The following is a 27884-nucleotide window of genomic DNA, read 5'->3' on the forward strand; positions in this document are numbered from 1 at the left end:
GTCCCAGTCTGTGGTGGAAGCTGGCACGCTGAAACATGAAGACCAGGGGGAAAGTGAGAACACCCAACCGCTGCTGGCTCTGGACTGAGCTCTCATGTGCCCAACAGAGATCCACGAACAGACTTCCACCATAGCAGAACCCCAGAGAGCACACCACACACAGACACACGCACGCACACACGCGTTTCGCTCGATAACAAGTCCTTCGTGTTTCCTGACCAAGTAACAACTGTCACCAGCCATCTGTCCGTGCGGCCAGCGCTGAACAAGAACTGAGAAACTCCTACTGACACAGGAGTCTGTCCATATACAAAGAATTGAATTTCTTTTTTTTTTTTTCTGTCTTTTTGACTTATGACATTAAAATATTGGAAATGGTGGGACTGCATTCTCTGTTTAAAGAAACCAGGGTGTGTCAATAGTGTTCCTGAAGACTCCATCAGGGATGCTCATTTTATAGAAGGGAAGGTTATAAGTGTATTTTAAAGAAAAGCATCTCAAATTTAAACTTTACACTGTAATCAGCAAGTGTAATCTGGGTCAGAGGGCAGAATCATCAACATCTACAGCATACTTGAGTTTTACAGAAGGATTTTGCTTTTAAAAAAGAACCCCAGTGCCAGCATAATGCCGTTCAACATGACACTTTGTGACTGCCTCATCCATGCAGCTTATACAGGGGTCACATTCAGTATCTAGCAAAAATTGTTCTTAACTTCTGAAGCCCTTCTAAAACTGTCAGCTGTGGAATGAGTGTGTGAGCAGCACACGTGCACAATTTGAAATGCAATTATTTAATTTTAATGATGTGTTTTTCCACAGGCAACTGAGGAGCCTCTAAGACATGTGGGTGTGCATGTGTGTGCACGTGTGAAGGGGGGGTTCCAGGGAGACACATTGGACAAATTCAGCAGTGATTAATGGTTCAATCCAGATTGTTTCATTTAGGTCACAACAGCAAATGAAAACTCTGCAGAGCCATTTACCCCCTTCCCTCCTGCAGTCAGGAAAAAGTGTGAGCCAGAAAGGTACGCCGATTGCAGATGTGGGCCATGGTTAAAATGAAAAGGAAAACTTAGAATTAATTATTCGGTACAAGTTTCTGCTAGAAGGAAATGTTGAAGAATAGAAGAACTGAAATGCCAAAGATCAGTTTGTTATATCTCTGTTTGCTCTAGCTGCAAAGAGAGTACCATCCCCTCATTGAAATGGAAACCGGATTAAAGAAATAAAAGAACAACTTATCAAATTGCATGTGCAGTGACTTTATTTCCTAAAACAGTTACAATCACTGTACACATTTTTAGGCTTCAATTAAATTGCCATACATTGACAATTTACTAGAACAAGCAGTTGGCAACAATATATCAAAGGTAGCAGTGTAAACCGTAGATTCAAAATGAGATGATAATGGCATAAGGGTTTTTAATGTGCACTGGAACACCCACTGAATTCTCAAGTGTTACTCTGAAGTGATGATATCATTCAAGTGGACATGGTCAGCCCTAACAGAGGGACTAACAAAATACTGCCTTAATCTACAACAGCATTTTATGCCTGCACAGGGCAGAAAGGATATCCTGCCAGATCCTATCGACACACCTGGGATTTTACCCACTAGTTTTTGTACAGAATAACCTCACTCAGACTAACCTCTTACTGCAGCAACATGTCATTGATACAAAGCCTGGCCTCCATGATAGAGAGCAAGTCTTTAAGGCAGTGGATGTTCCCAGCAAGGCAACACAGAAGTCAGAAGCAGAAGCTTTCAGGAACATTAAAAAAATAAGATGACTGAGCCCATTTATCTTTGGGGTTTCTTCCATTCCACCTCCCCTGACATCATCACCACCTATTACAGGAAACAAGGACGTCAAGTCCTGGTAGGAGCATATAGCTCCTTTCCCTTCCCTGGGCTCACAGAGATTCAAAGGCATTTGGATTTGTCAGAGAATGTGCTTAAAGCAGAAAGTAAAAACCCAAAGAGACAAAAAAAGACAGACATTTGCTATTACACTGCAGCATTAAGGAAGAAATACTTTGGTTTGTGATTTTTCTCTGTTAATACACTTACCCCCACTGCCACTGAACCTTTGTGATGATCTGTTACAATCACTGTTCATTAAAGTGGGTCTTCTTCTGCCCAAGAAGTGCAAATACCACTGAAATCCAATCCTTGAGGATCAAACCTCTCAAAGGACTATTTATTTTCTTTAACTGTGATATGAATAAATACATATGATGCCTTGCATATAACTGTATGAAGCCTGCATTTAACTGTAGGCTCTTACACAGACTGTGCAATCAAAGTAACAACAGGAAAGGTAGAACCCAGCACTAGCATCATGATGAGTGCATACTGTGTTACAAATTATATTGCCCTTGTCCTCCATTTCCTTCTGTAAATAAATCTAGCAAAAAAAATGCAAATTGCAATGGATCTCCATTAAAGAAAACACTTCCATTCACTTCTTCCCTTGGCATTTCCAATGTTGAAAAGCCTTTTCAAGACAAAATACCAGTTGACAACAGGAATACCTAAAATAATATGACAGTAATTCACTGCATAATTTCTGCAGTCTGCTCTGTATATCCTCCCCATGTACAGAGCTAATCCAGTAACTGTACCTAAAGAAGTTATCCACTCTCAGCTCCCTGACAGCTGGGCATAGAATAGATTCACTTCAGCATTGCAGGAACACCTTGTCTTATTTGAGGCACTTAAGATTTTTAAATGGCCAGTGTATCACTGCACGATCTAATAAACAGTGCTACTCTGGCACACACACGTCTTGGGGAGATTACTTTTATCTATTTGCCAATTTTATCTATTTGCCAATTGCAACTGAACAAGATAAAGTATGAGCCTTCAAAGGAACAATGAAATAATCTGAAGGATGGCATGGATTTTCATAAATAAAGCTCCAAAACTTTTACCATTTCTTTAGCATTTACTCTGAGCTATAGAAACTGAAATGCAACATTAATAAAAATATTCCTAAACCATCAATTTTTGTTCAAAATGTTCTTGATTTTTTCTTTACACACACTGTCTCTATTTTAGAGAATTACCTTATAATTTGTACTGCTTGATGACTTCAAAAAGATATAAAATATAGGCTCTGACTTGACAGCTAACAGGAGATTTAAAAAACATTTTTACCCCCCCCAATAACAAGTACCTTATTTCCAGTTTTGCATGATTCTTCAAATGATCTCTAGAAGTATTTTTATATTTTCTAAAGTGTGAAACTTATAAATCTAAACAGTTTTTCATTATTATTAACTGAGAACTCTTACTTTCTTGTACATTGTGTATAGTCTCATGACTACTTTCGATATGGACAACATGTTAAAACCTAATTATCTTAGCTGTCAAAAAGTGACTCTTGATAAAAGAGGGTTTATCACTTTAATATTCAAAAAAGGAAATTAAAGTGCACACTTCCAGAAACTGGTTACACTAATTTATGGTGCAATCACCATGTGTTATATGGCATTACAAGATTTAATTACCTAGTAAAATATAAAATCTGAAAAGCCTTCAGTTTATGGGAATGCAAAGCTCTTAGGTGCAGTTTGCTTCAGCACATGTGACATTCAGGTCATGATACTTCAGTGCCACAATGTAGACTCTGCAGTAGTAAACCGCCCAGTACTACACAAATAAAAACTGTCCTGTGTCTTTTGAACAAAAAAGTCAAAGCTGTGGAGGCTAAGTAACCTCAATGTCTCCTTGCTTAGTGTTTGTCACTCACAACCCTCAGTAGCGATGCCCAGAGCATGCTAGCACACCTGTCCACACCCAGCTGGTGCTGCAGGTAAGGAGATAACAGCCAGCCATAATCAGCAGCGCAATCACTGCTCTCTCTCTCCTCTTAGTGTTCTTAGAAGCTAAAAGTGGAGGGTCCTGCACCCTCCATCTTCCATTAAACAGTACAGACCCGAAACATCTGCCAACTGCTTAAACATCCAACTAGTTTTCTTTCTTGAAAATAGGCGTTTTTACCATATAGTAAATTCTGTATGGCAAATACAGAGCATACTGTAAACAGTACTGGGATCAGACTACTTCAGCATTATGTCACACATTTCAAGACAAGGAAAACACCATTAGGTCAATTAGAGGATCATTCTAGCACTCTGTAGGATGCTGGCAGTGGAAGTTAATACAAGTTAATAACCTGAAGCTCTTTGTCTGCTCTGCATTCTGGCAGGAAGCCAAGTTAGACCTCATCCTTCTGCCCAAAGCACAAGGAATTCTTCATATATAATTTTTTATCTGCTGAATGACCACCCAAGGGCAGCCAAAGAGGACCCCCTGGAAGGAGGTGACCCAGACCCTCGCTGGGTAGAAAAAGGACATCACAACAGAAGCTTTTGTAATGATTGGAGAAACAGCAGCTCACCATATAATCCTAAGAACTGTCAACTACTTTAAGATCTGAGTCTAAAAATGTCAGATTTGCTCAACATTTTCCAACATCACATTATCAATCTGAAAGTCACCTGCTAAGAGAACTATTCTGTTTTAGAAGAACAAAGCTTCACTAGGCAGCAAGTTCCTGTTTGCATTTCCAGGAAGGCGAAAGAAGGCCACACTTGGCAAAAATGAAATTTGTTCATATGCAGTGTTTTCCTTCTGCTGATAGCTAGAGACACACTTGTATATATATCACCTTTTTTAAAAAATAGTGGTTAATTAAAGAAGATTTGTTCATAATTAAGCTAGAAAAATACAGTTACTCGGGTAGAAAAAGTACAAAACACACATAATCCGTTCACATTATCTACAGTGATAACATAGGGACATGTTCTATGCCTAAAGCAGCTAACTGCATACTGATTTTCAAAGTCAATTGTGTGCATATGTTTGCAAATATCTTACATGTTGCTTCCCAGACAGAAGCCCAGGAAGTACTCCCTAGATATAGAATCATAAATATTGTGCCTGAACATAGTCGAGCAGGTGACTGACTGACTGGTTTTGTAAAGAAAATACGGGCATGGCAAAAACATCTGCACATTCCTCAGTTTGAAAATCCAGACCTATTGCTTTTTGGCTGACAAGACTTATTTTCAGATTTGCAGCCAGAAAAACAATACACATCAGTGCTGTATCAATATGAAACAAAAAATGGCTTCTTTTTTTTTCTTTTTCTTTTTTTTTAAACCAGGTCCACTCTGATCATAGAATGTCATCCTTATCTTTTCTTACCCTTAAAATGTTTGTATACTTCGTATGCTGGATAAATTAATCCTATTTTCATACCCCAAAGGAGTTAATGCTCCTCTGCTCCACATATCAGAAGAAACCCCCTAAATAGCAGGAAGGGTACGTCTCTGTTGTGCTGTTAACTCAGGGTGCCACACGTCCACAATGAATATCAGGCGGTAACTTTCAGCATCCTGCCATACTTCATGTTCAAAAGAGTCATCAAAAATAAGAACTTTCCCTTCTTCCCAGTCTCTGTAAAACAAGAAATGATGCACTTTAGTGTAGTATTTGAAGGGCCAGAAGCACAAATAATACAAATTTTGAAGTTACCAGAGCAGGTCAGCTATAGATCAGCTCTGAAGATGCTCTCTGACATACGAGAAAGATTTAAACAGTACAGATTGCATAGTCAAGATTTCACTGCCTAATATACAGAGATTGGAGTATGGGAGCTTTAAATAAACTACAGAAAGATCAGTCTAATGGACCTTCATATTACTGAGGGATCCTTTCCCTTCATTCTGCACAGTTACGCTCACAAAAACATTCAGACATTTATGATATATATTATATATTATACTTTTAATCAGTTGAGTCCATTAAGCTGGGAATGGGTATAATACTGGTGTAATAATCCACTTTTCTTCATTTCTAATCAGATACATTAGTGATGTACATAAGTGATGAAAACTGAGGGCATGACCAGTAACATGGTCATATGGTTCAAAAAGAAATTACATTAAATCAGTTTGCTTTTTCTAAAAATCAGAACAATGCCTTTGGAAGGTCATGTAGTCCAAGCCTCTGCTCACAGGACTCACTGCAAAGTTAGATCCAACTTTGTGGTTAGATGAAATAGTCAAAAATCCACTAGTGAAGAACCCAAAATACTTGCAACCATGGGCACCCTATCATTTCACAGTGAAAACTCCCTTCTACCGAGATGAAAGTTCCTTCCCTGTCACTTGTGTTCAGTACCTCTTACTCTACAACTGCACCTCTCTGAAAAGAGTCTGGCTCTGTCTTCCTCAGTGGCACCCATTAGTAGTTAAGACAGTAACTAGGCTCCTCTTCAGCCTTCTGGTTTTCAGACTCCATACCAGTTCGTTGAGCTCCTCCTCCTAATCATCTTATTCATCCTCTGCTGGGGTCCCTCTAGTTTATCAAAGACTTTTTTTGTACTAAAGTGTCCCAAACTGGACACAGTACTCCAGAGGCAGTGTCTTGAGTGCAGAAGAGAGAGGAAAAAATTGTACTGTTCAAACTGCTTCCTACAAATTTATTAACACAATCCAGTACACAGCTAGACTTCATCAATATGAAAGCAGATTGTAAGTCATGTTCAACTTGGCCCCTAGGGTCCTTGAGCCCTTCTCTGCAAAGCTGCTTTCTATGCAGTCATCACCCAGCTGCTACAGCTGCAAGGTGTTTATCTGTTACCAGCTGCAGGGCTTTGCTTTTGCCTTTGTTGAACTTCATCAAGTTCCAGCTGGCAGCTTCTCCAGCCTGCTGAGACCTGGATTCATAATTTCGAAAAGAAGTTTAACACCTGGTTATACATCTCCAGGTGAGACTGGATGAAAAACAGTCAAGTTAACAATGGTCAAAGAAACATTCCTTCCTAAAGCCACTCTATCATGAACACACACTCAAGTTTTTTAACAGGATCCCTCAGGAGCTGAAGCAGCCCAAGAGGATGGATGCCCTCAGAGGGAAGTAAGCACTGTGAACAGTAACGATGGAAAAGAAACAAAGGCCTTGCCATCAAAGATGGAAATGCATCGCTTAAGCTCATTCAGCTGTGTTCATTTACAGAGAAAACAATTTTCTTTTTTCAAAAACAGGGTGAAAACTAGATTAATACTTCCAGTTCATCTCCATATTTTTAATTCAGCAAAAGCAAAAACTAACCATCAAAGTTTATAGAGTTGTGCTGTAATGTTCTGAAGAGAAATTGAAGTTGGATCAACTGAAATAATAATCTAAACATAATTTAAGCAAGAGTAAACAAACCAGAAAGCATAACATAGTAAAAAAAATCACACTGACTTGCACACAGATATCAGCCTTAAAGGCCCAGATAATCAGCCTTTTGCAGGTTTCAGCTATGATCATGTGGAGGTGTTTGCTATGACACCAGTTATCTGGTAACAAAAATGTTGTACGTCACATAGACCCTGAGTTACTGGTACCACACTAAACTTACACTGTTTTTATTAAAGTCAGTGGGAGTAAACCACTTAGAATGCTATAATGTGGCAAAAAAATTCAAGAAGACTTTGGGTTGTATTATTGGTTTGGTTCTTCTGGCTTGGTTTATTTTTTGGGTTTTTTTGGAAGTTTTTTTGGGGGGTTGGTTTTGGGTGGGTTTGGGTAGGGGGTTTTGTGGGGGGAGGCGCCAGGGGTGTTTGGTGGGGGTGCTTGGGGAGGGCTGGGGGATTTGGTTTTGCTTTGTCTGGAGCAATTGAGGTCTAGGGGGTTTTTGAGTATTTTGTTTCTGAGGGGTTTTTTTTTGTTGTTGTTTTTTGTTTTTTTTTTTTTTTTTTACTTAAATCAAGCCTGAAAAGAACTGCTCTAAATAGCCTGAAAGTGCAGCTCGGTTAAGGACAATAAAAACCCAGGCACTCAGATGAAGTCGCTTCAGAGGTTAAAACCCAGGATCTATCATTTGCATCATAATAGGATCGGCTGTTTTGCACAACAAAGAAAAGGCTACAAACCACACTATTAGTATGCAAATAAATATTTTTCAGAAGCCCGATGGTGTGAGAAACTCTTCGAAGTGGTAACACAGGGACCATATTCTTCTGGTCTGGTGCTGAGCCACATTGGGGTAGTTTCTGTATCATTTTCCATATGAGCTCTAGTGTCACCTGTTAAAGGTGAGATCTCAGACTGGCTTCTGCAAAATGGCTGCAACTCTTCACCTTCATTTCAAGATAAGGTCACCCTGCCTGACAGTGATGTTGGATTATGATAACTAGATATTATTTACCTACCACTTTTGTGCATTATACCCTGCACTTTACAGAGCTGGGACTTCAAAATGGGCCAGTGACCTAAAATGACCACTGCTACACAGAACAAGAATCATACAGTCAGAATAGTTTGGGTTGAAAGAACCTTCAAAGGCAAAACCTGCAATAAGCAGGGACATCTTCAACTCAATGAGGTTGCTCAGAGCCCTGTCCAGCCTGACCTTGAATGTTTCCAGGGACAGGACATCTGTGGTCCCTGTAGGCAACCTGTTTCAGTGTCTCACCACCCTCTCTATAAAACACTTCTTTCTTGTATCTAATCTAAACTGATCCTCTTTTAGTTTAAAACTATTACTCCTTGTCCTGTTGCAACCTATCTGACAAAAACTGTCCCAATCTTTCTTAAAAGCTCCCTTTAAGTACTGAAAGGCCATCATGAGGTCTCTCTGGAACCTTTTCTTCTCAAAGCCGAGCAACCCCAGCTCCCTCAGCCTTTCTTCACAGCAGAGGTGTTTCATCCCTCTGATCATCTTTGTGGCCCTCAACCACCCAACCAACCCCAAACAGCCGCAAAAAACTCTTCGGAAAGTGAAGAAGTAAAACACAGCACTGGACAGTGCTGATTTGCCTGTCCATCAAAGGATGAGTTGCATTGTAACTTCGCCCCTCTAAACAACCACGCTGGGTGGCACAGAGGTAACCAAGCATGAAATTCTCATTGTTTCTGTTCACTCTCTCATGCACACAGCAGTGGCACAGGAGGTCAGAAAACGCATGATGCTAACCTTCTTATTCCAGCCAGCTCTCCTATTGGAAACCACCAGTTTACCACTGCTCTGAGCCACCAGGAGGGAAGGAACGGAAATTGCCCGAGGTAGATCTTCCTCCTGGCACTTTTCACAGTAGTTCACACACCTCCTCTGCCATAGGGGAAGGGATATATATCCGCCCTTTCACTGCCAGCACTAGACACACTTTGAGTGCTTCCAGGGAAAATCTCGCCCTTGTTCCTGAATGTATAGCTCTTGCTGTAAGCAACTGATTTTAACACATTCCAGCATAAGTTGTAGTCAGCTCTTGAGTGTTTTACATTTGAAATGAAGATGTCTGATGCACAAGACTGACCCAGGTTCCAGAACCTGGACACTGATATGCTCTGTGCTCTGTCTGCAGCAACAGGCAATTTTCTACTCTTGACTTTGAGGGAGTGTTAACTACCAAGAAGGTATTTAAGTTCATTCTCCACAGGACTATCCCTTCTGTCCAGGTTAAGACAAAGAAGGGTGCCAGCCTCATAACAGGTGGTGAGCTGTGGACACCTGCTCTCTCGGCAGCAGAGCAAAACCACTACTTTGTTCACACCAGCTACTAAACAGCCACCTAATGGTAATGCCATTCAGTCACCACCAATCTGAAGTAACAGTAATGTCCTAAAGTGAAAAGACTCCCTGTCTCTATATGAGTCCTCTAAGGCAACTAGCTACCTCTCCTTCCACCCAACTTATTTTGGATATTGGATTGGAATGCTGGAAGAAAATGTCCATCACTACCTAGAGGTAGGTAGTGTCAGTTGTAACACTATGACAAATAATTAAATAAGTTATATGTCAACAGGAGTGTCTAGTAACAACATTTTTGGTTATTAACAGCTGGATACTTCTATCCTCCATTCCAAAAGATTTCCAGTTGCAGTCATTTTCAAATGTTATGAAAAAAAACCCTTTGCTATGTATTGCAGTCATGCAGACAAGAGTAGCATTTTATTTCTCAATATTAAATTAATTACATTACTACCATTAATGAAATTATTACATTGAAAATAATTCAAAATTAACACTTGTTGCCCTCAGAAGCTGCAGACAATACAAGAATCTTTCAAAATATGCAGCTAGATATAAAGCATCATGAGAATTTCACTTAAGTCTCAGCAAATTAAGTCTGTAAGCAACAAGCATTATAGTTAATACTACATTTATCTGTGTTTGATAATATAATGCAAAAAACTTAGCACATTTTCCCATTTCATCTTTAAGGGGAGTATATGCCCTGATTGTAAATGTATAAGCTATACCATTTAATTCTGGGCTTTGGACTCAACAAACAGAGATAAAACTGACTTAAAATTCAGTATAATTTTTTCCCTAATGGGTAAGCAATTTCACTTAAAAAGCACTTCAAAAAAATTGCCACCTGTGTAAATCACTGGGCCAAAAATTTCATAGATGTCTTCATTCTGAGATCAACTTCAACTGGAATATTTTAACTGAATTGTAACAAATAATACCAGCTAAAAACGAGGCTTCTGCCAGAAGTACCATGGTATTTTGTCACAGTGGTGAAAATGTAGGTACCTCTAAGTCTTAGTTCTTCTGCCGAAGAAGCAACAAATTCTAAATCGCTCCAAAATCAAAATACATACAGGAACTCTGCTGGCAGCAATATTAGGCTGGCATTGTAAAAGTAAACACAGAGACCCCATTGATCAAGCCCACTGTTAGTTCCATGCCATAGCAGAGAAGAGCAGGTTTGTCTCCAAAGCTTCTCCTGGCACTGTTTCAGAACTGATGCAACCATACCTGTTCTCTTGGGCACACCGTATTCTGCAGCCTTCCTTAGGGATCACCAAGCCCAAATGCATTCTCAGCCGACAATTGGTGGGTCCTGTGTGGGGCCAGACATGAGTCCCTGGGTGCATGATAGAATATTTGATCTGCAAGAAGAGAAAAACACATTTTTCAACACATTCCACTTCACAACCACGCTGCCAGGAGTTCTGGACTTCATTTAGTCTCATCCTTGGTGATGGGTGAAAAGTGTAATGCCATCTTTTGTTTGAATTTCAGCAGCAATTCTCTCTCATATCCTAAAGGCATTTAATACTCTAAAACATATGTCTTGTGGTGCGTGCGTGAAACCAGGGATGCATTTGTGTGTGAAAGTACATAGTTTTAATTTTACTTAAAATAACCAGTATTCACATTTCAAGCTGAAAATAATTATCTTCTCTCTACAGTCAGAAAAAGTACCTTCTTTCCTATGGAAAGACTTAAAAGGATGGACAGTAGGAGACAAAAGGCTTGTGGTCATCAGACTGGCCAGCCCCTCTCAGATGACCTGTCTGTGAAGGTTGCTGTCAGCCTTGGCTGTAGCAATCATGAGAAGGTGGAGTTCAAGATCATGAGAGGATGGAGAAAGTCAAAAAGCAGAATTACTACCCACAGCTTCAGGAGAGCAGACTTGGTCTTATTCAGGGATCTGTTGGGAAAAATCCCGTAAGAGAAGAGGGGTCTAGGACAGCTGGTTGATTTTTAAGTAGCACCTTGTCAAACTCAATAACCCCTATGTGCAGGAAGCATGGTGACCCAGACAAAATTGAAACACAAAAAGGAAGCATACAGGAAGTGGAAGCAGGGTGAGGTCACCTGGAAAGACTGTAGAGATACTCTCTGCACATGCAGGGATGAGGTTAGGAAAGTCAAAGCTCTCCTGGTGCTGAATCTGGAGATGGAATTGAAGGGTAACAAGAGAGATTCCTACAAATACCTTATCAACAAAAGAAATCCTAGGAAAAACATGACCAGCCACTAAATGTGACAGAATATCTGATGACAAAGGACATGAAGAAGGCTGAGGCACTACATGTCTTCTTTGCCTCAATCTCCACTGGTATGACTGAATTTCAGGAGTGCCAGACACCTGAGACCAGTGAAATAGACTGGAGCACAGATGATTTATCTTCTGTGGAGAAGGAACAGGTTAGGGAACATTTAAACAAACTCAACAACCTGTTTCATGGGTCCTGATGGGATCCACCCATGAGGCCAGAGGGACATGGATGACATAAATCCATACACAATCCACACAATCTTTGAAAGGTCACTGCTACCAGCAGGGGTCCCTGAGAACTGGTAGAAAAGAAACATTGTTCCTATCTTCAAGAAGGGCAAGTAGGATGATCTGAGGAGCTACTGTCTAGTCAGCCTCACCTCAATCCTTGGAAAGGTCATGGAGAAAGTAATCCTGGAAACAATTTTCAAACACATGAAGGAAAAGAATGTACCTGGGTGTAGTCAGTATGGGTTTATGAAGGGAATTCTGTACTTCACCAGCTTTCTTTGGTGAGGCTTCTAGCTTGGTGGATATTGTTTGTCTCAACGTTAAGTCTTTGAACAGTCTGCCATGAACATCCTAATCAACAAGGTGAGGAAGTGGGACCTAGATAAGTTCCTAGTGAAGAGGACTGAAATCTGACTCTTAAGCCAGGCTCAACAAGCTGTGACCAGAGGCACAAAGTCCAGCTGAAGGCCACTCATCAGAGGTGCATCCTAGGGCTCAGTACTGGGTTTTGTTTAGGAGTTTCACAGTGACTCAGAAGATGGGACGGAGCGCATCCCCCTCAGCAAGTTTGCAGATGATAGAAAACTGAATAGGAGTGGCTGATGCACTACCTTTTTTTTTTTTTTTCTGCCTTTCATAAAGACCTTGGCAAGATGGAGAAAGGAGGAAACAGAAATCTTGATATATTTGACAAAAAGAAGTGTAAAATTCTGCGCAAGGGAGGCATGCACCAATACAGGCTGATGGACAACTGTCTGGAAAGCAACTTTCTAGAAAGAGACTGTGGGGTCCTCACAGGGAGACCCTCAAAGGGTCGTCATAGTGCCCAAATTAAACAGGAGCCAGCACTGCAGCAAAACCACCAACAGCTTCCAGGGCTGCATTGTGGAGAGCTCTGGCAGCAGGTTGAGGGAGATCATCCTTCCCCTCAGAGTTGGTGAGACACCTTAAATGCTGGACCCAGTTCTGTGCTACCTGCTGTGACAGAGACATGGACACACTGGAGCAGGTGAAGGGTATAAAGGTGATTAAGGGATGGGAGAATCTTACAAGGGGAAGCTGAAGTAGTTGGGACTGTTCAGCCTGGAGCACATAAGGTTCAAGGAAGGATCTTATCAATGCATATAAATACCTGATGAGAAGTGTGAAGAAGGCAGAGGGCAGGCTCTTCTCAATGTCATCCAGTGAAAGGCAGAGAGGAAATGGACACAGATTGAAACACAGGAAATGCCATTTAAGCATAAGGAAACACTTTTTTTACCGTACACAGGAACAGGTTGGCCAGAGAGGCTGTAGAGTCTCTGTCCTTAGAGGCATTCAGAACCTGGCTGGACACAGTCCTGAGCACGGGACTCCTGCTCTAATTCATCATACTTTGAGCAAGGCGTTGGACTAAGTAATCTCCAGATGTCCCTTCTCACCTCAACCTTTCTGATTCATTCTGTATCAACTCAATGAACAGAAAGTGTGAATAATGCACGACAGCGTTGAGAAGCACCTTTTCAACTGAGAAATCTGCACATTTGGTTGGGACAGAGTAGCTTTGATAAATCTTACAGATTAAGGTGTTGCATGCTCTCCAACTGTTAATAAAACCAGCAGGAGACAGTGTGTGCCTCTTGCCTTAGCCATTCTTGCCATCTGAGGTTTCAGCTTACTGGCAGTTTCTTATGACAGCAAGTGATAAGCTCCAGTGACCCTGGTGAACACAGACCCTCCCACCCAACTCTGCCACTCCGTGATGTGTCAGACCCTAAGGCAATGCAAACAACTGGCTATGCAGGATACTTACAAATATCTGAGACAAACAAATCCTGTAATGCTAATATACCAGCACTGAAGATTGATTACTGTCATGCACCTTATCTGCCCATGCAGATCAGTCTGGATATGTCTGTGAATTATATCTGTGTGCTGTGCTCAAGTGCTATAGATAAATTGTTCTAAACTACCAATGAGTTGTACTATGGCTGCAATGTAAGAAATATCCAGAATTAAAATTAGCTGTGATACTTAAAAGTTTACTGCTATTTTTAAGAAGAATCTTATAATTTTAAATAATATGATCACTTCCTATTGTTCTACACAGTCTCTCAGCAGCACTGAGTGGGTAGTTGATTATTTTACATTTCTTTTATCTTTCTCACTACATGTGGTGCCCAAAGCATCCAAATGGTTTGTCTACCACAGAATTCCTTATTTCCTGATTGTGTTTGTTCCCATTGCTTACCAGTCCATCAGTATGTGAATAGGGTTCAGCTGATATTTTAAATCTATTTTAGCAGTAACATTTCAGTCATGGCTATCATAAAACTAAAACTGCCCTAGGCATCTCATAATAGTCGATGTAAAACTTAAGACTTCTAGAGCACCACTTTTCAGATTATTGTACATTAATATGTTTAAAACACGTGACTACAGCTACAGCTGTAAATACACAACATTTCTGCAAACTATATCCTGGTGATAACACCAAGAAATGATGAAAAAAAATAGCAGCTCTCAAAGAGCATTAGCTCTGAGAGACAGATCTGCTTTGGCTATGGATGCCACAGAGAGCAGTTTTCTTGTTTGCCACACTGAGTGTGATGACTTCTCATCAGTTATATTCACTATAACCAGCCTTTGCAACCAATCAATGAAACACCAGCCTTGTTCATTCCCACAGCAGTAGCCATCCAGTGTAGTTCTGCACATCAAAAACAAGGGACTGGCCAAAAGATGAACACATAGTCTCAAGGCTCTGAATTAGGACTACATTAGCACTGTGCCTTTCAACTTCTGCATCCTTAATTTTGCCATGTGAAGCTTACTCTCACATAGCCATTATTTGGAAAAAAATGAAAACTTACGTTCTACAGAACCACTTGATAGCTATGTTGGCCCATTCATTCAGCTGCATGTGTTTTAATCCATACAGGTCTACTTCATGATTAAATGAATTTAACTGATAGCTGGATAGTCATTGTAGGCACTTGAAACAAATTTTGTTGGCACCCACAGCTCATGGATGCAAAATTTCTTTCCTTTACCTCCAGGAAAGAAGCATGTGGCAGCACTGTTTGGCTTCCACAAGGTGATTCTCCCTCTGTATAATGCTGCCAGGCTGGGGTAGACACATGAAGTTTATCACAGTGAGAATCTGGCTCACTGAATTAATCATGTAAAGTTAGGTTCAGATCAGAAAAAAACCCAAAACCTCAGGTTAGAAAGGACCTAATCCAACCTCCTGTTCAAAGCAGAGTTAGGATATGAGTCAGATGAGGTCACTTCAGGCTGAGGTTTAGTAAGGCATTACTCATTGTAATTGTGACCCATGGCAAATAACTACTTACCTACCACAAGCTCCCAGGAAACACATGGTAAAATGGCTCAACTAAGGAGTCCTAAAAAGGCTTCAGCTAACATATTTCACCTGGTATTTGCTGACAGCTAAAATAAGGCATATTTTTTTTTTTTTTTATATTTATTGTTATCATGTGCTTGAGGCATCATTAAACATACCAAAATCCTGCATTCCTCTATATGTGTCCCTCTATTCCTCAAAATCACCCGCTCCCAGCATTAAGGATTTGCAAAAATGAAGAAGTTTGCCAGGTACCTGCCCTCTTCTGCAGCCAGTAGCTTCTGGGAATCTTTCCAACAAAGCACATGTTTTCGGAACACTTTTACAAGCATTCTCATTTTTTCTTCCTAGTGAAAATAATGGATAGAGCATTGGTAAGAGCAATGAATGAACATTCCCATTTTCTGCTTTGCAGAAAAGTAACAAAGCTGCCAAAGAGCTGACACAGAGACGGGTAAATATTACTCCTCCCGTTTTACAGATTGTACCACTGAAGTACCTCCATGTTGTAATACCATAGCAGCCTGCACACTTTGCTTTTAAACTACTTGTGAACACCAGGCTTTCTACCATCTAGAAAGTATTATTTTAGAAGTATAATCCCTAATATGGCTGCATAGAAAGAAAAGATGAAAAATGCCACCAATATTATAGCATTTCAACACCAGGTTACATTTTGATATAAATTGCTTTTAATATTTCAGTTATCTTTCATATGTGGAGTTTTATAAGAATTTAAGGTCATTCCAGGAGCTGGGCCTCCCAGTGCCCAGCTTAGGGGCAGGGCAGCAGGCTTATTCAAGTCATATTCTTTTGCTCATATCATTTCTGAATGACAGATCTCCCCTAGCTGAAGTACTGAGGATGTGCCTTCTCCCATGTCCTCATCTTCCCTCAGGCTTTGTACTACGCATTACCAGGTAAAGTGTTGGCAGCCTTGCCAGAAGAGGAGTACACTCATTGAACAGTTACCATACTCAAGGGACTCTTAGAAGTATTTCAGGACAACATGGTTTAGAATAAAGAACCCTCTGTTCATTGTCACAGGAGTCCCAAACACTGTTTTATCAGTTCCCTTCCTCTGTACATTGTGATTATAAAAACAGTTCTAGAAAAAACAGTGTTGCTACTCCTTATTACACTACATTACTCTGAGATCATGAAATTGGGGTAAGAAAAGAAATACAGAATGTTTTACCTTGTTGCCATAAGGTAAACTGGCTCCAGTCTCCTTTTTCCCGTAGGTTCTCATCTTCAGGCAGGAAGAGGCTTCTTTTTTTATCCATCACAGCAAGACCCTCATCCCGAATGAGCTTCCAGTTTTTCTCTAAGGACTGTTGTGAGAGCCATGTTACTGCACTGAGAAGTTACTGTATTTGGTTTTAGTACAATTTTTATTTTTCCTCACCATTATGAACTTTATTTTTTTATTTAAAAGCACTAAAAGAAGTGTTCATCATTATTATCAAGTTGCTTTATACTCTATTCCCTTCTGACATGTTAAGGCAGGAAAAACAACTTTCGCAGCATTCTTCAGATTCAGTCACATTGGGATTGTGAGATTTCAACAATAGCCAGCCTCTTTACAGACGAGGCCTCACTTTGACCTGCTATTTGATGAGCCTAAGGGCTCTTTAAGTGATCATTTTGTATTGCAAGCTAAATGTATTGACCTTCCTAAATGCTGCACATGTGACATGGAATCATTCCTGCAACTGGAAAACCACTCACATAACCTGATCTCCAGGTATTGCAGAATATTACAGACCAAAGAGGACAAATTTAAACACAGCCCTTGAGTGGAAATTTATGATTTAAACCTTCAAAAAGGCTTGCAGAGATTCACTTGCACATGTTGATGCTATTGAAAAAATCATGTACAACTTGAAATTCCAGGTGATCATTTATGGGCACAACCAGAATGTGTGAGCTGCCTTACACTTCATACATACAAACCCACAAAATAGAGTAATTAAAATTTCTGTGCTGCCTCAGGATATTATATTTTGAGAAATCAGCTTAAAAAACCTTTTATTCTACCAATAATAAGTCATTTTAATGTTATAGCAAAATAAATGGAAAACCCAAAGTATAAAAATGGATCTGGATAAAACTAACTTCAACTTCCCAGCAGCTTACTTTTCTCACTAAACCTTATTTTGGGTGAATAGTTTTCATTTTTTCTTTGTGCTCTTGAACAAAGCATTTCTGTAAGACATTTTCAATCCATTTCACACTGAAATAAGCTACGGTATGTTCCCACACTACCTTGTTACATGATGAGTAAAACTCAAAAGTCTCTGCAACACAGAGCAGACTAGGTGATATAACTGCCCCCTTTTAGTCTTAAAACTTCATATGATTATTAGTCTTCCCCATTTAAATAAAACAGCTGCATTTTCCACTTGAGGTTTTTTACTTAAAAGACAAGTTGATCTGACAAAATAAGTTTATATTGCTAGATCATAAAAGGCTCAATAAAGCAAAGGATGCCTAGAACATGTTGTCTATAATACTTTCTCCCATTAGAACAATTTTAGCTAGGCTAAAACATATGAAAATGTGGATTTCACTTCTGTTATTACAGTAATCTCTATTAAACAAATTGGGTTTTTCTCTCACCTATCAAAAAATGGGGAAGAACACTTATTTTTCCTGGTGCATTCACATTATTCTCCCTTCATTGATGGTTTCTGTAACATTCATTTAACAGTTAGCATTAAGTAAAAATTGGGGTTGGTGGGTTTTTTTAGAGTATCTTTGGAAAACTGACTTTTCCAAAATGTAGGGTACAAAAACAGATTGAAAATTTCCACCTAATCGGAGATGAATCCGAGAACAGTGCTGCTACTTATTCAGCACTATCTTATCTACAAAAGAAAATGCCAGCTTGAGTACCTGGTTTTGCACTGGCTGGAGAAGAGAAAGAAAAGAATAACCTACACTCACACCAGCCTCAATTTAAAGTGATATAGAGCAATGAAACTGGAAAACTTTAAAAGATATTACAAGTTTTTCTGGGCTTCCTCAAACTCATCCTACTCCCTCAGCTGAAAAAAGGTCAGAGGGATACCCACAGACAAGATGACGCATGAAGAGCACTGGTGGTGCAAGGCACTGTAGGCAACAGCTGCTTTGTCACCTCTACTCTCAAGTGCCACAGGTTGAAGGTTAACCTTTAAAGGTAAGTGTTCATCCTTGTGTTTAAAAGCTCCTTCCCGAATGCATTGGATACAAATTTATTTGAATACATCTCATCAATTTTGAACTAAAACCTCAATGGTTTTAGACATAAATTGCCCAGAAATCAATAGGGTTTCTGTCCTAAAAACCTAGACCCCATCTGTACAACACATGGATAGTGCTTTATAATGAGCAACAGACAACTCCTAGGGAGAAACTAAGTGGGGAGTTCAAACACCGCTCAACCTTGGTCTCCCTGATATTACAGACTCTTAGGGATACCTTGAATAGTAAGAACACAAAACACCATTAAAGCATAATGACTAAGTCCAGGACTTGGACTTACAGCTTATGATCCAAGAGCTGGTATCTACAGAAAAAAAGTCAAATATACTTATGGCTCCATGATATTTAAGGATTCAAGCTCCAGGTTAGAGCAAAAAATTCATATTATATTTGGTGCAGTATCCTGATTACAAGTGAAAAATCAGTAGGCAACCAGCACTGGGAGCGTATGTACTTGTTTGCTAGCAGCTGATTCCCATAAACCTCCATATGGCTTTTTAAATACAATTCCTAACAACAATTGAAGTTTACAGTTGTTGTACATCTGGCAGTAATGTAGATTTTATTTAAATAGGGACTTTTTAATATTGGTTTATTTTTATATGAAACTATTATATTGAAAGTATCCTTACTCTGGGCTGTCAAACTCTTTCAGTGCATGGATTATAAATGACACAGGAAGAGATTAAGAGGTTGCTACCCCTCACGTGAGGCATAACTACTGACCACACATCCATTTTAATCCACTGAACTGTAAAATAAAATCATGGTGAAGAGTTTAATGTACTTCACTTTGTTACTGAAACAGAATAGGAAAGCATTCACAATCAGTCACCACATCTCCACTGGGTAATGCTGACAACCTCCAAGCAAGGGGCACTGTTTTAAACCGTTCAAAACAGATTCCTTGCACCCATTCAATCACTCACAGTGCTTAAACATCAGCACTTGTATGCATCCTTTCAACACAAGTCTCCCCTTAAAGCATCCAACCACACTTTAAACATACATTTCAATTTAAATTCTCCTTTAACTATGAATGTTTAGCTATTATTACTTAATCCATTAAGGCCCAACTGTCAGCCTATGGAAAGCTATAAACATGTACTGTTGCCAGTACCTTCATTGTCTTTCTGCACTTTTCTTGCTGCACTTGGAATTTTAATTAATAAAATCTAAGCCATCAGAGAAAACCAACAATACAAGATCTACTTTAATCAATCAGCTATTCACTGGAGTAAATTATTGGCAAAGCATCCTCTGGGTCCTTTCCAAAAGTGAGAGGACACAATATGCAGAGAGGACAAAGTTACTTAAGTCATTGCCTATGTATTAATTTCAGACCAGTGAAAAGTCTCTAGGCTCCAACACCATTGTATTTCTTTTATTATTTTTCAAATGATCACCAGAATAGAATAATGCTATGACTGAGGTTCTACAGAAGGTACTGGAGAAAGATGCAATGACTCAGTAGGACTGGCTGAGGAAAGCTAATTGTCCCAAGGGAAAAGGACTGGTTTTCAAAGATGAAAGTACGGATTCCTTTCAGCTGAGATCAAAAGAGAAAGACAGTTTTTTGAATTCCCAGATCCAAAGGCCTAAAATACTGTAAATCAGAAACATTAGCAGAACATCTCTACATAAATCACTCACCACACCCTTCCTAATATAAAAGTTTATATTTTCTCCTCCCTGAGAAATCAGGTGCCTCTTCCTATTCTTTCAAGGAAAAACATTAAGCTTCAATGAGCTGCAGAGAGATTCAAAAATCCCTTCAGCACAGTTCCTCTAATTAAGATGTACCATGTCCTGATTAGTGTTACTGAGATACTCTCAGTCTTCCCTTCCCGGCAAAATAAACCCAGCCCAAAACCCTCTTCCTTAAGACAACCAAGCAGGTAATATTACCAAGCAGGTAATATTAAAATAGATAAAGTATGAGATTGTCTTTTCTTAACCTTACCCATCAGGAAGTTAAGCAGCAGGCCCCATTTTTTAAGTAAAGTGGTAGGAAAGTTAACACCAGGAAAGGAGACATGCCATGCTTAGACAGTTATTTAACAAGGTAAAAATGAATCATCCTGTGGAAACACCCCTTTTTTCTGACTTGTAAACAAGGCCACTAGCATGGACAGTATGTCCCATGTCTGTATGACTATAGCTAATTGAGCTGAATGCCCCTCAAAAGGAAGTTATCAAACTGAGAATACTGAAAAAAGGCAATTTTCTCTTTTGGCTTTCAGTGGAAAAAGCAAGGCACTGTCAAAATTCACATCTCCATCTCTAGGCCCAAGAAACTAGATGACCCTTTGTAAGAAAATCAAGCCAGGTCTGTGCTATAAGATGCCACTGACCACAGCTGTGCTGGTTAATGGAATGAACCAAAGAGAGTTCAGCTTTACTACTGCCTCAGCCACAAATAAATGCTCAGTTTGCATTATTAAGCTACCAAGTTTTTGAAAATAGTTCATTCCCATTTAACAAGCAGTGAAACTCAAGAGAGAGGGTCAGGGCCTCCAGTGCTGTGTACAGCGTATTATCCATATTGAATTCTACCACTGCGATCTGGAAGCATTTCCCACATAGATGTAAGAGGAATGTGATGAAATGAAGCAGTAGGAAATAAATGTTGATTGGTTTTAGCTCTGTGAGAAGGGGAAATAATTTTTTTTTTTAACTAAACCATGTACAGAAGTTGGAATACTTCAGAAATTAGTAAAACCAATGCCATCAATAATTTTTTGCCACTTCCTGAAGAATACTATTTCTAGTCTTGCTTGCAGCATTGTATGTTACTAGAATCAAACCTGCTTTCTTTCAAAACTTCAAGTACTTTCTTGAGTTACAAAAAAGCAACGATACAATTGTCCTGATGCATATAACTACATTCTGGCTTTATACTTTAAACTGTGTTATCTTGAAGAATGTAAACCTTACCACTCCCAAATTATGACACCTGTGCAAGTAAATTACCAGTCACAATTTAATCTAGATTCACTGACACATTGCTATTAAAACAGCTAAAACATATACCACCAAATGATTGGAATGAAGAGGTGTTACTGAATTCCAGAGGGGCATTGTACTGTGGAGTTCAGGGGAGAATTTCTATCCTTGCTGGTTTTCTGAGTGGCTCTTCTAGGAGCCACTCAAGATGCTGATCCAAACCAAGGCCTCCATATATGGCCAGAGTCATCTGAAAAAAACCCCTTCAAAGTGGAGCTTTGGCTATTTTATAACATCAGCTGAATTATTTCACCCTTCAAAGCTGACTCATGCTGAGGGTGAATGGATCATTACCTTCTGTGACATAGGAATTTAAAGGTTTATGTGCAAGAAACTGTAAAACAACACTGAATGTAGCTCTAAAACACCAATCAAATAATATGTATGTTTCCCTTTTGTTTGACATAAACATGTTAAGAAGTTCCCAGTTTCTCTATATCTGTTATGGCAAGAAGCATTCATTCCCACACATACCTCAAGAATTAATTCAATATTCGTATATTTTATGTGCTAGTCCATAAAGCTCCCTGCTTTTTGGTGTGGCTGAGATTTCATTGGCGAATCACAATTTAATCTGAATTTCTAGCCTTATTTACGTTGCCATCAAAACCACAACAAAGAGCAATCTTCCTTTTTATACTACTTTTATTTTTTTTTTAAATAAAATCATCCTTTCATAGTGGTTCTTTTACAACATGCTATGTAACTAAATATAAAGAAACAATCACTCTGAAGGAATTTGTTCCTTACAAATATGCATTTTTGGGTTTAAACTATTTACCCATAATGGGTTTCTCTAAAGCACACACCAATAATTGAAATATACAGGGGAAAAAAAGCTCTCCCTAATTTTTCATGTGTTTAGGAATTATTATTAGAATTATAATAAATTAATAAAAATAATGCAATTTTGGAAATAAAAGCTGTTGTTATGAACAATAACCACACTAATTGCCTTGCATGAAATAAATAAAAAACCTTTTAAAGAATTTAATTCTGTGTTATTATTTTTTGTTAAATGCATCACTGGAAATCTATACTTTTTTCTATTATGCAATTAAAAGCTTCCAAAGTCACTAAATATTACACAAGGCCTCAAAAGCACAGCCTTTCCTGACTAATTAAAAATTCACAGTGGGTGTTCCGGACATTACCCAAGTGTGCTGTCATTTTCCACTTGAAATGTTATATTTGTCTATCATGTAAATTTAGTATTTATTAATAATTTCAGCCATCCTGTCCCCATTTTCGAATTTGAAAATGTCTGAGCTTATTTTATAGTATCTTACTCAAGTCTCGTGCTCAGTCTGACAGTGGTGTCTGGAATTCAGAGTTAGTAGTTCTGACCTTGTTGATTAGTACTTTCTCTGCCTAATAACTTAGATTATGGTTGAAATTGTAATAAAAATGGAAGTATAACAAAGCCTTACCTTCACCAGTTCTGTATATCCGGTTTCCCTTGCTGTCCACCAAGGCTGAGCTTTCAGTCCCTTGACATTGTAGAGGGAGCGCTGCCAAACTGATGCAAAGTGACCTCTTTGGTATCCAAGTTCATACCACTTGTATGCCTAAAACATTGTAGTTGTTAACAACCAAATTCATATCAGCCAAGTTCCTACAGGAAAAAAGTAACACTTTCTGGCAAGGTAGCAGACTCTCTCTTTGGACGTTAGAGTTATTCTTTCAATAAAATGTACCAAAGAATACTTTAAGGAAAAAAAGCCCTACAAAGAAATAAACCCCAAATAACAAAATAGATCAGTTGGCCAAGTGAGTCCAATCCAACAGTAACAAAACAGAATAATCTCACAACCATTCACATCAAATATGGGCCAGTAATTCATGCCCTGTCCTTGGACTTAGAAGATACAATTATTTCTCATCTTGGTCAACCTCATTTTCTCTGTTTCAACCTTCTACCTACAAATTAAAGATGACTGTCTTCTGCTGCCAATGGAGATGCTGTGATGATGAAAATCCTGATGACTTTGTGGATCTAAACTGTTAGTTATCTAATTACTTATGTGCACTTGAGTTTCTTCAAATATTTGTTGCCACACCAAAACTGATCACATGATAGAAACCTATTGAAGGTAATACTCGACCTTTGCTTGTCTTTACTCTCACTTTACACAACTTGTTTTACCCCTGCATTGCAGCAAAACAAGGTCCTGCAAGGAAAGAAAATGAGATGCTTGGAAAGAAAAGATCCGGCATTTGTAGTACTGTGACAAACCACAAGCAGAGAAGCTTATACAGGGCTGCCTCCTTCCTGTCCATTGCTGCTACAGCTGCAATATTTCAGACAACAGAATAATAAAAAAAAAATCCCCAAACAAACAAATCCCCCAAGCCACCACAAACTAAAAAAAAAAAAAAACAGGACAGCCAATAGGGAAAGAGGAGCATAAGAATTCCAGAGCAGAGGGACTGAAGCAGGCAGCAATCTCCGCCTTGAACAGAAACTGGCCAAAGTCCTCATTGAGAGACTGAAAATTTTCTTCAAGTTTTTAAAAAATGTGGTGCTCTGATGTTTATAACTCTCCCAAAGTATGGAGGAAATTCTGCAATACAATGTTGCCGTACAGTATTTATTTGAAGTACACAAAAGTAGTGTGGATGAGCAGAATAACATCCGATCATATATAAACTGTCATCTTTTTCTCCCTAGAGAAGCTCAGTAAAATTGTGCATGGGTCAAAAAAATACTGTGTATTACCTCTGGGTAATACACAGTATATATTTAAATTTTGTTGTAATCTTGGTTAATCCTCTGAAATGGAAGCATTGTGATTTATAACATTTGTTCCCCAAAGTTGTAATACCAGTGAGATACCAATAGATTGTTCATGCTGACTGCCTGCATTCATTTGCAATGTCTGCAGTTAGCCCAAATGATAAGGGGAATGAATTACTTGTTTCAGCCACTGAGTGGTGAGTATGACTGTTGCTGCTTTTTAAGATACATCAGCTATAATCATGATGTATAATACAGTTAATCTTTATTTATTAGAAGAATTGTGCTACGGAAGTTGCCTTTACCAGGATGGAGTAGGGTTAGGTTGCCTCACTCATCTTTTCCATTCCCAAGGCTCTGTAAGAAACATTTCTTTTCTCATGTAGGTCTTGGCAGTGGAACATGGTATTATTCAGGAGGGCTACAACAGTGTGGCTCTCTTTTCCAGGAAAAAATTGTTTCAGATGCACTCAGTATATAGCATGTGTGAAGATTTCTTTGTTCTGTAATAATTTCCACGGTTTTAATTTATCTTAAGCCAATTTGGCATTTTATCAAATTAGAGTTGGAAAGGGCATACTCAATACTGTTTCCCTAACACTTCCCAAGGCCACATTCATTGGCTAATTTAGCTCCAATAGATGAATATCTCCCTTCAACAAACCTTCAGTGACAGCAATTTCACATGTAACTTAAATATTGATCTGTTTCCTTGATTAAATCTTGAAATTCAGCAAGTCTAGCAAGGTCAGTGAGAAAAATTTAGCTGAACAATGGACTTTCCACTCATAAATTTAGAAGTCTCCTCTATCCCAAGAAGTTCACTTGTGATTAATTAAACTTTTACTACAGCAGATTTGGCCATTAACTCCATAAACACTAACACATAATTATCCTGGGGTTAGAGATGATGCACATTAATTACATCTGTGCGGTATCTTTAGTCAAATATTGCAAAGGGATGTTCTAGGCTCAGCAACTCAACCCAGAATGTCCCATGGAAATGTACATGGACTTGAGAGAAGGAGAGAGAGTTAGATAGAGAGAGTGTGAAAGCAGACTCTGCGTATGTCTGTGATGTATACATGGGTTTCTAAGTAAAATGAGGACAACTAATTCTCACTTAAAAATGAGCAATTAAAAAAAAATCTTATTGGAATAGTATTGCAGGGAAGGCAATCTAACGTTAAATTCAAATATTACATCTCCATGTTCTAGATCTACTGTATGTATAAAATATTGTAATAAAAGCTCCATGAATTATTAAAAAAAAGTTAACCTCATGAACTAGCCTTGAGAAAGATCATCTACAGAGGCTTCAGCACAGCCCACTTGTCTACAGGTCATCCTGGAGAACCACCTACTGACTGGGCCACAGTACTAAAGAGCTCGACATTTTTTTACAGTTTTTTAGGTACTAATATTGCAGCCATTACTAGGTAAGTAATTAAAAAGCAGTGATTTTCATGGCTATTTCTACTCTGCTTTTTAATGCTTTTTTTTTTCATATTTCTCACCTAGGAATTAGAATGGATTGGGGGTTTTTTTTGGTGTTGTTTTTAAATTCATGCCCGTATTAAAGTTCATTACTAGTCAGTGTCTTCAAAAAAGGCCCTTTGCTCCCCTACCATGAGAGTAGTGTTAATTCACATATTAAAACTTAGCTTTTAAGTATAATTTGATTTCAAATAAACAAACTAGAAACTCTTATGGCTTCCAGTGTCATATGTTTGTTTTTGTTGGGCACTCAAAATACATAATACAAATTTCTGTTTTCCTAATTGATTTTGCTAATTCAGTTATTGAAAAAATTTTGTAACTCAGCCTCCACATTCAGTCCTCTCATTATCCTCTTTTATCACATACTCATTAGTGCTTTTTCCTTGGAAAGAAAGAAAGATTTACAAAATACTGTTATACAGAAACTTCTGTACAGTAACATACATGTAACTGATTCTTTTAACTCTCATTAAAATCTGTATTGTAAGTGATATAAGCAGAAAACAGATTCTAGAAACATTTAAAATTCTTGTAAATTTTAAATCCCTTGTTTTAAGCTGCCCTATGCCAGCTTCGACAGTTTAAGTTAAATCTAAAGCAAGGGGTACTGAGAGATTGTATTGTAATCCTAACGACAGATTTTTTGCTGTTGTTGATCATTTTGACATCTACACACATGTTCTAGATTTTTGTTGCAATAGGACTATTCATGTTTTCAATATTAAACCCATTATTAAAGGTTTTTTCTGGATTCCACAGTCCCTCAGAGATTACGATTTTAAAGCAAGAACATGTTAAACATGTACCTCTTTGTCTCCCATCCTCTGTAAGGCATCACCCAGATGAAAATAAAAACGTCCATCATCTGTGCCAGGGTCACCAGACTCTAGTCCTTCCTAAAAATTAAGTACATAAATAAATAAAAATGAAAAGTACATGAACTCCAATATGACTTCTAAAAGAATTCATTTGATGGTTGTGGGCTGTCAAATAGGCTGCCAATTCTATGCAAGAGACAGGCAATGAAATTAGGTAGAAAATGTAACCACCATGGTAACTTGGAACTAAAGCTGAATGAATACAGTATGTCAGCAAAAAGTCACTGAGAAATGTTACCAGCTTTCCAAATTCCACAGCCTCTCCCCTCAGTCCCTCCAAAACAGAGTCATATTCAGAGATGGATACTTGCCCCTGGCCCTATAAACATATACACAAGCATTTTACAAAGCTGGATCAAGATTTTATTTTGTAGTATTTCTTCCCATTCAGAAGTATACCTAAGCCTTCTCTGGATCTTTCAAGAACCTTATGTTTGCAGCATACGACCAACCCCCCAAAAATTCGAGGTTCACAGCTCTGCACTTCAGGTTAACCATTAATAAAACAAATACTCGATGTTTAAGAATTGACAAGTTTCAATGTACAAATCTGTTCCAGTTCATAAGCAGTGATACACCAGTATAACTCCAACAAATAGCTTAAGCAGTGATTTGTAATTAGTACACATTTTATACATTCCAATTCCACTTTTTGCTGGTAAAAAATTTACTGTGGGTAAGAAAGTACCTGTAGATAAGGTATGCTCTCTGCTATCTTGTTTTCTGCCTTCAGGATGAAGCCATAATGTACTTTGGCAAAGCCATCATTTGGAGCCAGACTTAGAACCTGTTTGAGAGCAAATGAATTAAATACACCTGTATGAATCTATGCAAATTAACAAACCTGTGTACATACTACTAGTTAGTAACACAATGATATTTTCTTCCTTTACTGACTCTCAGGGAAACCCTTGGCTTGTCTTTACTTTCTTTTCCTCATTCACTTTTGTCCTTTCTCCAGACAAGCCAAACTTTGAAGCCTCAGAAATAAAATTATTTCAACAGGAGCTGCTTTGTTTTTCAGTTGTTCATCCTTTTCTATACTTCTCTCTTGAGGTACAGCATACTACATTACAGAATTAAACCCACCATTAACACCTGAGTTACTTATTCCAGGTTTGACTAATCTGAAGGA

General features: G+C 38.6%; 2 protein-coding genes across 2 annotated transcripts in view; one reads left to right on the top strand and one right to left on the bottom strand.

The window, feature by feature from the left end:
* Window positions 1–1249, top strand: part of CLVS1 (clavesin 1) — a 100524-nt gene extending 99275 nt beyond the window's left edge. The window contains exon 6 of the mRNA XM_039548736.1: window positions 1–1249. Coding sequence (XP_039404670.1) covers window positions 1–88 — 88 coding nt within the window. The 3' untranslated portion in view covers window positions 89–1249.
* LOC120409667 (aspartyl/asparaginyl beta-hydroxylase-like) lies at window positions 1250–27884 on the bottom strand. The gene is made up of 7 exons (XM_039548737.1): window positions 27438–27884; window positions 26678–26767; window positions 23065–23202; window positions 16578–16713; window positions 15635–15726; window positions 10773–10906; window positions 1250–5470 (listed from the first exon to the last, which is right to left on the bottom strand). Exons 2-7 carry the CDS (start codon window positions 26690–26692, stop codon window positions 5320–5322), a joined length of 666 nt encoding a protein of 221 aa, XP_039404671.1. The 5' UTR covers window positions 26693–26767; window positions 27438–27884; the 3' UTR covers window positions 1250–5319.

Source organism: Corvus cornix, chromosome 2 (genome assembly GCF_000738735.6).
Source record: "Corvus cornix cornix isolate S_Up_H32 chromosome 2, ASM73873v5, whole genome shotgun sequence".
Taxonomy (NCBI): Eukaryota; Metazoa; Chordata; class Aves; order Passeriformes; family Corvidae; genus Corvus; species Corvus cornix.